At 42.8% G+C, this 12,468-nt stretch overlaps 1 protein-coding gene across 1 annotated transcript in view; it reads left to right on the forward strand.

The window, feature by feature from the left end:
- The window catches only part of HDAC4 (histone deacetylase 4), a gene marked incomplete at its 5' end in the record, with an annotated part of 152,471 nt that overhangs the window by 96,723 nt on the left and 43,280 nt on the right, over positions 1–12,468 (forward strand). The window contains 3 exons of the mRNA XM_009870903.1: positions 1,654–1,911; positions 3,409–3,595; positions 9,938–10,071. Coding sequence (XP_009869205.1) covers positions 1,654–1,911; positions 3,409–3,595; positions 9,938–10,071 — 579 coding nt within the window. The remainder of the gene's footprint in view (positions 1–1,653; positions 1,912–3,408; positions 3,596–9,937; positions 10,072–12,468) is intronic.

The raw sequence follows: 12,468 nt of genomic DNA on the forward strand, positions 1-12,468 counted from the left end.
CCCTGTCCCCAGCTCCCTTAGCTGCTTGTTGAGGAACAACTCCCTCCTCTGTTTCTAGTTTAAAGCTCTGACTACCAGCTCGGGCAGCCTGTGGCAAAGGTGCTTTTCCCCTGTTTAGTCAGGCAGATCCAATCTCTTCCAAGGAACTGATGACTCTCAAAGACTGTTCCACAGTTGTAGAAACTGAAACCCTCTCACCAACAGCAGCCGATTGCTGCTTAGTACAAAAATATTGGCTCTTGGCATTAAGAGGGACGAGCTGGGTCTCCCGTCAGTACTGAGGGCCTGCGTGAACTCCAAAGGGTCTTGCCTTAAGCTTCTAGGCGACATAATGCCCTTCTGCATGTCCTGTTCCTCTCAGCAGTTGAGCTATGAAGCACAGTAATCCACAAAGTTCTGGAAAGCCATGGCCCTGCATTCTGGGCCTCAAACCTCTTCATTTTTAAAAGCTTTGAGCCCCGGTTATTTGAGATCCTCTGCTGTAGCTGTGAGCAGCCTGCTGCTGTCCTTGCTGTGATACTTGCAGGCAGTTAATCCTTTATATTGCCTTTGTCTGCCTAAATTGCTCTGTGTGAGTTTGCTTAAGTTATATGGCAGAGCCTCCCTTCTGCAGTTAGGGGAAAAGGATCAGTTGCAGGTTTGAGCCACTGTTCTTCAAAGAGCAAGTCACTTACAAGTAGTCACTCCTTTTGCATGTGTTCAATAACCGTGTTTTGATTTAGCTTTATTAGATTTAAAATCAATATTGCTTTTCATACCAATGACCTAATCCTTATTACAGCTCAGCCCTGACAACTTTCAAAGTTCAGCAGTTTCTTTATAAGCCCATGAAACGGGTAGAGCCTGAGCTCTTTTAAAGAAAGGAGATTGATTTATTTACCTCTGCTGGATTTAAAAGCAGCTCACGTTTTTGGTTAGGTTATATTTTTTTTTCCAAATAAAAATCATAAGTAGTCTGAGACAGCGAACTGTGAATTTTACCTCGCCAATGAATTTTCAAGAAGTCTGAGGCTGTGTGATTTATAATGAAAATTATATTGTTCCCTTTATTTTAGCAGCCGCTTTCAGAGAAGTTCGGTACCTTTAGTTAGAGGATCTGATTAGACTAATACTCTTCCTGCAGTTTGCCTCTGTGCAGATGCTGTAAGTTTAGTGTCCCCAGTTTCCTCCTAACGAACTTCATAAGAATACAAGTTTCAGAAGAATCTTTCTAAGATGGCCTCTGTACAGATAAAATTCAGAGGGTGATGCAGGAAGAAGCTGGGCAAACAAGGGAGCAGAAGCCCTCCTTGAGGGTTTGTTACTTTTTCTCTGGATTTAATTGCCAAATTTGTGGTTGTTAGGCTTCTCCTGTGTGTGTTTGTGCCTGGAGTATCATCCATATGTGTGCAGGCACAAGAGGCTCTTGTTTCTTCAGAGTGAAAATCAAGTGCAAAGTGAAGGGGCCATCATTACTTGAGACACAGGATTACATAGTGCTTAATGCCAAAGTTGCCCTGACATTTCCTTTGAGTGGTTGTTTTAGACCTAGTTTACAAGATAAAAGCTATAATTCACAATTGCTTTTTTCATGAAGCTGGTTACTTGAAGAGAACAGAGCGAACCTCACCTGTGATGAGTTACGTTTTCTTTATCTGTTAATGTTGTTTTCAGATTATATCAAAACCCAACGAACCCACTCGCCAGCATGAAAGCCACCCTGAGGAGACAGAAGAAGAGTTACGGGAACATCAGGCCCTTTTGGAGGAGCCATATAGCGACAGAGTCACAAGCCAAAAGGAGGCCCCAGGGTTGGCCAACATGGTGCAAGTGAAGCAAGAACCCATTGAGAGTGATGAGGAGGAAGCAGAGCCACAGCAGGAGCTGGAGTCTGGGCAGAGGCAGGCTGAGCAGGAGCTGCTTTTCCGTCAGGTGAGCTCTTGAAACACCAAGTTTAGGACTTGCTTCTTTGTAGAAGATCATTTCATTCTTGTTAGTCAACTTGCACTACTCTAAAGGGGAGAAACAAGGGAGAACCAGCTCTTGAGGATTTTCTGTGTAAAGAAACCTGCAGTTAAAATCAGTATGATCTGTCCCTGGAGTCACTGTGTCAACTCGGAAGTCCCAGGGAGGAGAATCTGGATCACCTACACAAAACACAGTCTGTGTATTTGCAGACACTGAACCAAATTGGCTGCCCCAGAAAAGGGCTGGATAAGGGAACAAAGGATGAGGTTTGTTGGAGGGGATTTCGTCTTGAGAAATGGAGATCCCAGAGATCACAGCTTTTGAGAGTAAACACCAGAGGCTTGTGAATTGCAAAAAATAAATCCAATAACAATGTAGCATAGCATAATCTTCCCAATTACGTGGAAATCTCCCATAAAGTTGCCTGTTGTGGTAGCAGTAGTGGAGGTGGAAAGGTTATGACTCTCTGAAGGCATCAGTGCTCTGCTCTACAGCCCTTAGAACTCAGCGTCTGACTGTTCTACAGCCATGCATAACCCCTGGCACAGGCTCTGCAGTTAAGAGGGGATGGCTGCAGCCATGCCAGGATGTAGCTCTTGAGTAAATCCACAGCCCTTGGCTAGGGAAAGCGGACTTGTGCCAGGTTTGCAGTGCCATGTCTGTGAATCAGGTGCAAATTGGTTGCTCCTTGTAGTCATTTACATCTCACAGCTTGCTGCTGTCTTCCTAGAACTGCAGAGCTGACTTCTGTTCCCCATGAGTGTCGCTGGCTGTTGCTCAGAGACTACATTTTTGGCTTTTTGTTTCCTTACTGAGCGGTGTCATCCTCATAACATCACTGCCTTGAGAGATCAATGCTTTTGCCAGCCATATTCGTACAAAATGTTACTTGATTTATACAGTCACATCTGAGCCTTATTGCATTTGTACATAAATCAACTAAGTGTAACATGCTGCTAATGATGGACCACAGTTCCTTTCAAAGTGCAGCTCCCCCCCCGCCATCCTAGTCCTGGATATGTGGCCACACCTGAGGAGTATTTAGAATATTAGGTCCTTTGCCATTGTTTTGCTTCAGTGGTGAGGGAATAAATAGAGCAAGTGGGAAGGTTGTTAGGCTGTGACTGCAGTTGTGGCAACCTAGAACAGTCAGCCCTTCTGACCTGACCAAGAGCCTGTCCAGCTGATGCTGTGGCTCAGTTTGGCCAGGCCCAAGGGGAGGATGGACCTGCTTCTGCTAGTGACTTTGCCAGCATGCAGAAGCTTCAGGGCTGTGGCTTAAACATGCTCCGGTTGCCTGGCTTTGCTCGACAAACGTGCACATCTTCATTTGCTTCCCATGTGTGCACGCTCATTTATCAGGGAAAGGAGTCCAAGCCTGCAGACTTGAAAATCTCTTAAAAGCTCTTTTACGAAGGCACCACACAGACTTTCAGCAATACTGCCTTGTCTTCCCTGCAGCAAGCCCTTCTGCTGGAGCAGCAACGTATTCACCAGCTGAGAAACTACCAGGCGTCGCTGGAAGCAGCTGGCATGCCCGTCTCTTTCGGAGGGCATCGGCCTCTGTCCCGTGCACAGTCCTCGCCCGCCTCAGCCACCTTCCCAATGTCTGTACAAGAGCCACCCACTAAGCCAAGGTTCACAACAGGTAAGGTTTTGGGGCTCTGGAGGCTGAAGCTATGGAATGACTACCGTTCTGCCTGATGCTGTGCTTTTCTGTGCCCTGTCCCTGCAAAGCCGTCTGTTTGGGGGTTGCATCTTAGCTGCATTTGGAGACTCCAGAACATCCTGTTTTCATCAAGGATAAGACTCAGTCATCTTGTGCCCTGTTGTTCTGCTTGTCGCTTGCCCAGAGGGACAGACACCCTACAGTGCAGACAGCAAATAAGTTGCAAAAATCAATAGAAGCACAGCACAGTACTTTAATTATGTATGTCCAGAAAATAAGGGCGAGTCATACGCAGTGACAAAGCTGATTTAGATGCAAGGTGGAGGGAGGCGATGTGATTGAGAAAGGGCAGTGTGCCAAATGCAGTATCTGTTGGCTGTATTTTCTGCACCTTCTCCAGTCCTATGCCATAAGTTAACCACTCTGTGCCAGCCTACCCCTCCTTCCAAAACACAATCTCTGCCCAAGAGTCTGTTCCTGTATCTTAAGAAGAATGACGTGAGTTGATTTCAAGTTGTCTTGAACAGACAAACAAAGTGAAGAGTGTTTTCTTACCTGTTAACTCTGCCATCTCAAAGGAAAATTAGGAGTGCAATTCTGCATTTGTCTAGTAAAAACTGAAAGGGCAAAGAGGTGTTAATTTTCTCACAGAGATTAAAGGCAAAAAATAATTGTTCTTCCTGAATCCTGGCAGCCAGCTTTTTTCCACCAAAATCCTTTCTGTCTATTCAGTAGCTTTAGTAACAGATGAAAGTTAATTTATGTGCAACTTTTCAAGTCCTGTGTTGGGTGATTAGGCGGACTTATTTTAAAGTCCGCCTTCTTCCCCAAATGTCAAGCTCTATTTTGTGAATGAACATTTTGCAGTGTGATGTGTGCCCTGGGAAATGGAAGGGGGGAAAAAAAATCCAGAACGCCCATGTAAGAGCAACTCATGATTTTGTTACTCTTTCACTTATCCATTTATTCTTTTTCAACCCACACTTTTTGCATCATTAAAATCAGCACTGTGAATCAGGTTTATTTTCAGACACTGAAGATATAGTAATAGTGATATGTTAAATATGACTTTGTCCTTCAGCTGCTAGCTGCAGGGTGGGAAGCATGTGCGATGAGCTCCGCAAAAGCGCGAGCAATATCTCATTTTTGCAGATCAGCCCTTTAAATCTCTATTTGTTGTTAATATTGAAACCTTGAGCTTCAGCAAAACTGCATTTCTAATGCAACCAGCTATAGCAAGATTATTCTGGATTCTGGTTTCTGCCAAGGATACAAAGAAGGGTAGTCCCCTGGCTCATGGTTTGACCAGATGAAACTTGAGCATCTAATACACTTAGACCCAAACCCTGGCACTTTAAAAAGAAGGAAGCCTGGCCCTACTTTAAGAGATTATTCGTTCCTTCTCTTTCCTCCCTTCTCCTCCTCTGGTATTTAAGTTGCCCTGTCAATCATACACAAGACTTTGAACATACGATAACATTTCCTACCAGAGGATATAAGTTTGACTTGGATATGTGCCTCTGAATTCCTTTTAAAATTACAGGTAACAGTAAGAATGCAGATTTTTGAGAACTGTGCTGATTTGAAAAGGCACCATTACAATGTTAGGATTTATTTTCCTTGAAGGCTGTGTTTAAAAAACAAAAAAGTGGCTTAAAATAAAAGGTGGAGTATCACGATGCTTTTATAAAGGACTTGCATGATCCAGTGCAATGATACTAAGGACGATTAGTGTAGTTTGCCTGTAAAATAGCCTTTTCACAACATTTATCCATTTTGAGATTGCAAGGCCTTGCCTTCTAGCTTGTGCAGTTCTCCACCTTAATGCTGGGGCAATGGAGGAAGGAAAACACGATAAAATGCTCTCAAGGAAGGAAGTGTTGAGCATTCACTGGCGCTAATAAAGGTGCAAAGCGTAAAAGGTGAGACCTTTATGCTAGTCCTATAACTAGTCCTTCACCTCGTATAAAAGGTGAAGGACTAGTTTAATTAACTGTCACTATCCGCTTAAGAGTGGCAGGAAAAAGGAACCTGCTGCTATGGGCACGCAAGCACAGAGAGGAAAGGCAGTCATTTCAGCTGCTGAGCATATGTGCACGAGTTAGATTGCTAATGTTTTCTTGAAGTTGTCCACGGTGTGTCGGAAATTGTGCTTTTGGAGGTGGATACTAAAGCTTAATCACTAGGATTGAACTATTCTTTGAAAGGCAGGAAATTAAAGTCTTGGGTATTTTTCAAAGGAAGCAGTGCTGAAGTGTATCAGGCTTCTTTTTCACTAGGAAAATCCATCTGTTTGATAAGTGGCTGGTCTGGAGACTGATCCTAACACGATTATGTGCTTTGGATTTCAGAGGAATTAAGATTTGAATTGTTGTGATTGTTTTGTGAGAGGACTGAAAGAAACAAACCTCAGACACTGGCCTTAATGAAGCCAACCGTGGTCACTTTAGACACAAATGTGGCTGAAAACGAGATCAGTTATTGTCCAACAGACAAAGGAATTGTTCATCACTTTTATGTTTGGGATATTATGTAGAAAAAGCTAATACTTTCTCCGGACAGAGTTAGGACCAGACAGTTGGAAGTTCTGAGTTCTATGTATAATTTATTTTCCTCTCTCAGTGACCAGTACCTAAGACTTCAAAGGTATAGGGAGAGAAGAACACAATACACCTCTTAAACATGATGTGCGTTTCTCCACATGAAAGTGAAAACAGCGCTCTTCCTGACTTCTTCAAGCAATCAGTTTTATGTCCTGAAGCATGACATTAAATTTTCCTTCCTACTAGCATATAAAAGCAAACTACTCCTTGAACTTGCCCTTGCTAGCACAAGTAGCTCCCTTGACTTTAATGAATACTTCTGCATGCGCTGTTCTGCGCACTTGAATAAGACTTCTCAGGTTAGGCCATTAATTTGCATAGCTCCAATTATCCAGTCTCTGATCTCCCGTAAAAATGGCTCCACAAATTATTCTGATGTTTTTCATTTCTGATGAAGGCATTTATTCTCTCCTGGGCAGAGCAATATAATTATCTGAACCTCAAATCATATGTTTGTTCTGCCAAGAAAAGCGAGTTGGTTATGCTTTAGTGATGACCTTTGAAAATGATTGTTCTCATGTATTGCTTCAAGCACCACTTAATTTAACTTGTAATGGCCAGTGTAGTTTCGTATTTTAAGCTTAAATTGCCAAGCTTTCCTTTGTGCGTGTGTCTTCATCCTGAGTGTCCCCAGCCACAGGAAGGAACTTGGAACAATTCCATTCCTTCCAGTGGTTTAATTTTTAACAAGAGAAATGTTTGGTGACGTGTGATTACAATACAGAATTTCATTGAGACAATACCGTTAGCATTGAATCGTTAGGAAAGGAGAAACTTTATAGATCAACTAAATTCTTTAAATCCCACCATAGCCGCCATTAATAAATAGAGGCAAGCAGGTGTCGTACCACCCCCTTTTCTGAAAACCTTTTCTTCAGCATAGGCAGACAAAGAGGTTAAAGAGACTCAGTTACCAAAACCCGTTTTAGATGTGTGTACATGTTTTAAACACTTGTAGCTTTCCAGAGCTTGCGAATGCAGATGAGGAGGTGCTGGTGTCTGTGGCTGTGGGATCTCGCCCACAGCTACCTGTGTTTGCTCTCATCGGTGCAGCGCTCTCAGGTGGCACCAAGGAGGAGGAGCGGAGAGACACCACTGCCTGTTTCTGAGCTGACACCAAACTTTCTCCAAAAAAAAATGCAGGGAGATACCTGGCAGATCTGCTGCACTGTAGGAAGACAAGGAAAGAACCGAAGAATGTAAGGTCAATGCAAAAAGCTGCTTTATTGTTTGTATTTGTCTTTGGTTTGATCTGCTCTGCCAGGCTCCAGAGTTACCCAGGTACAAAATAGAGAAGAAGACAGAGACTTTGAATCTGGCTAGGTATTGCTTTACCTATGTACCTAGAGTTGCAACATGAGAGTTTTTCAGGAGTTGCTGTTTAAAGCTTAAAGTCTTGGGGAAAACACCCTTTAAAAAGAAACTTGCAACACAGATTCACGTATCAGCTACTTAAATGGTCTTAGATCCGTTCCAGTTTTGCAGCATGGTCAGTATAATTGACTGTCATGTGCCCAGCTCCCAAGTAGCAAAAAGGATTTTTTAGAGCAACAGCGTTAAGCATCGTCTGGGAGCTAGGAGGCCAGAAAGAAGAGGATGCTTAAAAAACACTGCCTGAAAATGCTGGACTTTTTTTTTCCACAAATTTATGAAGGTGTGGCATAAGGTGTAGCCTCAGATTTATCTGCAGGTTGGAGTGTCCTTTGCAGATGAGGTGCAGCTTCTAGATCAGGCCACTCAACGCCCCATCCAGCCTGGCCTTGAACACCTCCAGGGACGGAGCAGGGAGTCCTGTAGATACAGGCAGTCCCTGTAGATTCGTCTGGAAATCAGAGAAGGCAGAACGAATTTCTTTATTCTTTAATGTGAATGACTTAGCCAAACCTAATACAGTCCCGTATGATCTAGGAGGACATCTGCACAGGGTTCTTTCGGGTAACAAATAGTTTGTCAAAATGCACGATGTCCCCTGAAGATGAGTTTCCTTACAAAATAAATTAACCCGAGGTGAGGTTACTACAGACCTGGCTCTAGGTTGAACACATACAGACTGGGGAGTTCTTGTGGACAACCAGTCTTAACCACTGGGCTGCAGCTTCTTCTCGGGTGGCATTCACAGTGCTTGCCTTTGCCCAGCAGCTCCTGACGAAGCCAGATGCTGTGAATCAAACGTGGGAGACCTCTGTAGAGCTTTGCAGCACAATCTTATTTAACTGAACTTTGGCTAACCCAAAGGCAATCAATTAACCAGTGCTATGTTCTCTTCCTAGAACTGACTGTGGTTTGGGTTTTGTTGTGTTTTTTTTTTTTCTTTGCACTCACCTACAGCAAAGCCAGGAACTGCCAGAATCCTCCCCTAGGGCTGAATACCTGAAAGTGTCCCTGCCAGGGTTTGCCTCAGAGGGGAAGGCCAAGTTTTTCAGTGGCAGAACATGCCTACAGGGAGTCAAAAGGTGTGATAGCAGCCTGAGCCAAGCTTGGGTGCCTGCAGCAGCACAGCTCAGCTCCAGGCTATGTGTCCATGTAGGTTCTCAGAGTCTGGTTTCTTACCAGCCCCTTTGAACTCCCTGCAGTTGCAAATTGTGCTGTTTATCAGTCCTTGAACCGGCTGTATGAAAGCTGCTTGAGCTGTGTTCACCCCGTGTGCTCATCTAGGATGTTGGAGGAGCGTTATCGGAGCGCAGACCCTTTAACTTCAGGATCTGGGAATAGCTCCTGCCTGTGCTGCTAATTCAAAGGTTTTGGATTCTTGTCAAGACTTTTGATTTGCAACTTTATACTGTGCTCTAAGACAGATATTTCTTGCAAGAAACCTTATTCTTGGGGGGAAAAGAAATCCAATTCCTTTTGTTCTGTTTTCTGGAGTTTCTGGCTGACAGGAAAGGTGGATATAAAGATTTAACTGTGTCTCTCTCACTTGAGGGGAAAAAAAAAATCTTTTGTCCCCAGGACTGCATAGCTATGGAGGACCTGCTGTTTTTCTCCTGTGGAACATTGGCTATGAAATCATAACTCCCCTTCCAAAAACATACCCGGGCAACTCTGGAGCAGGAATCAAAGTCTCCTACGCTGTTGTCATGCCATAAATACTTGGTAATGCAAGGGGATTTAGCTGCCTGACTCCCACGTTCCAGTGAAACAACACTGCTAAATACCTACATATTGTGCAGAGTAATTATGCCCAAGTGTGTGCTAATAGCCTTAATTAGCATGTTGTCAAATAATGTTGATACAAAGATTTCAGCACAAATTATTTTATGGAAGATAGTGCATGCTAACGGCTTATTCCTTCTGGTTTTTAATCCCAAGCCCTAGAGTCATTTTAGCAGCAATTAGCAAAGTCCAGCAAAAAAGTTCCTAGATCACTTTCCTATGCTGGCACCTCTGTACTGGTACTGATATTTTCAGTTGTCACCTCCTTCTGTCTGTCTCACAGCTTCAGCCTGCAGGGATGTTGGTGACTAATTTCTTCTCCGTATCCATTGAGGATTTCCAGAAGAAGGGATCGTTGCAGGGTTGCTGCTATCTTGAAGCAGCATCCTGGATTTTAATTTCTTAGAGCTCTATGGCTCCTGGTAAAACACACCATCTTTGTCTAGAAGTGTTTCAGCTGAATATGAAGAGCTATAATGAAAAAAACCAAAGTGTTTTTTCCATATATCTGGCAATTTTATTTTTTTTTTTTTAACTGAGAGCAATTTTGTAACCTCTGCTGCAGGCCTTGTGTATGACACCTTGATGCTGAAACACCAGTGTACCTGTGGAAACACAAACAGCCACCCAGAGCACGCGGGGAGGATCCAGAGCATCTGGTCCCGGCTCCAGGAGACAGGTCTCCGTGGCAAGTGTGAGGTAATAAAAACACCAGCGAAGGGGGTGATGAGGTGGTGGGCCTGGGAGAAAGGTAAGAGTTTGGATTTGTCTGGCTGATTCGACTGCTGGATTATGAGCAATTTTGGGGGGTGATTTCTGGTGTGGATGATAGCATATGTACCAAACTTAGAGCTCGAACTGTTGACTGCTACCTGGATGTGCAAACTTTATACTGCATTCTGGCTTGAGTTTTTTATAGCTCCAGCTGTTGGCAATGTTTTGCCATATGTAGCCTAAATTTAATCCATTTCTAGATGACTGTTTATGCTCGTCAGTGTGCATCTGTCAGGAGTACTTTTCTAATGATCATTACATTGCGGTGACTGAATTTCATGAAACGTTGGAAAATGGTTTTGCCTGATCTTGCAGTGAAGCTGCTTCTGTAATTCTCGGTCCTATGCCATATAAACTGCAAGTCCTTGTCAAGTGTTGGACTTTGAAACAGCCAAAGATAAGAGCAAGATACGAAGTAACCGTGTTATTTGTTATCACTCCAATCATAGTAACAAAAGCTGTGGAGCAACAAGTTTGTGTTTCTGTGGTTTAATAACTTTTTTAATACTCTGATAAATAATTGGCAACTTATAGTGAAGATACTGCAAAAAGAATGAGAGTAGGAGGATGTAACTAAGCACTATACTATCACAAGAATTTAAATTAACTTTATTGAACGTATTTTAAGAGAAAAGCATATATAATAAATTACAAAGATTCATGATTACTAATAGTGATTAGTGATAATTGTTATTCATAACTAATAGCAGTGGTGATAAAGTAATGGTAATGTGTGTTTACCAATTCTTTGAGTATCTGACAGGACTGAATCACATAGCATATTTGAGTTAGGTCAGCATCTAGCTAGAAATATTTTCTGAGCAATCAGAAAAGACATCCACGGGGTGGCAGCATCGCCATTGGCTAAGATTCCCCATCATACCCTTGTTTATCCCTGAAGAGAGCAAAGAAGAACTTCAAACCTGTGTCTGTCTATGAAGACCCAATTAGTTGAATTTTGGGTTTATTATTTGAGACTAAAAAGAAAAAATCAGATGGAACAACCCAAGTACCCCGCTGCTGTTTAGATACTCTGTTTAGAAGCAGGAGTTAAATTGCCTTATCTCTTAAATTTTTATTACAAGTATTCTCTAATGTGTAGATTCTTCACTGTATGATCCCCGGCACCTGTTTTTTGCCTTGATTTGGTATTTTTGGTTGCTCTCACAATCAGAATTGTTCTTGATGTTCACCTGCTTTCCATCTGTGTTTCCCTTCTGACTGTTAGTAACATTCAGCCTCACCTTGACTCTTCCTTTTTCAGAAAATGCTAACTATGTGTTAGCTTTCTGCCTTAATTCCAGTGTTTTCTCTCTGAGGGCTTTCTTCGAGGTCTGACCTGACATTTCAGGATAACCACCTGCTTTAACTGCACTTGCTTCTCTCTAGTCAGCTTTCTTTTATCCCCACCGTCTCCTGACCAGACCTGTGACCAAGTTTGCTTCTTTATCTTGTTTTCTCCTGGGCTTGATGGGCACAGCCTTTCCCTGTTTCTCCATCCCCTTCCTGCCTTCGTACTTCACTCTTCTGTTCTTGGGGGTTTTTTCTAGAGCCACTTGTACACCTTCCGCTGTCATTGACTGATTCTTTTCTGCATTGCAAAGCCATTTGGTCACTCCCTTGCCCTTCAGAGTTTTTCTGAAGCTTCTCAGTTGGAACCTGTCTAGTCAGCAAGCAGAGCGGAGAGCAATCAGTGTAGGGGTTTCCTTCAGTGATGATTACCTTCACATCAAGGAGAGAGCTTTTCAGTCATGAGTGATATGTGCTGCTAGGTTGGAACATGTGCATGAGCCATTGGCATTGCCTGAGAGGATGGACTTGTCTCCTTACCACAAGAACAGAAGTGCTCTAGATTTACCATGTCAGAAGCTTCATTTTGTGGGACATATCCCATTTTATGATCAATTTAAAAGGAATTTTGAAGTGTGGCCTAATAATTATAATTACTTTTAATAATTATATTACTTTTTAAAATAATTTTTAATGGATTTTAACTGCTTCGTCTGTATAGCAGCCCTACAGACACTCAGAAGGAGGTGAATATTTTCAGAATTAGTAGTACCTCTGCAGTGAGAGAGTAGCAACACCTGGATTATAGCACTCACAAATTTGCCAGGCTGTACACTTACTTTTCTGCTAAGTTCCTGTTTTATTCTTCATTTTTTATTTAAGCTGGTCTTGCTGATGGACACATCTGTGCACACTCATTTTTATCTTCACTGTTGTGGGTCTGTTGTCCTGTGCCTTCAGATATTATGAACCAGTTCATTAAGCCCAAGGGCCTGATTTAAAAAATTGTTTGTGATTAGGCAGTTTAGGCCA

Source organism: Apaloderma vittatum, unplaced genomic scaffold, assembly GCF_000703405.1.
Source record: "Apaloderma vittatum isolate BGI_N311 unplaced genomic scaffold, ASM70340v1 scaffold11406, whole genome shotgun sequence".
NCBI lineage: Eukaryota > Metazoa > Chordata > Aves > Trogoniformes > Trogonidae > Apaloderma > Apaloderma vittatum.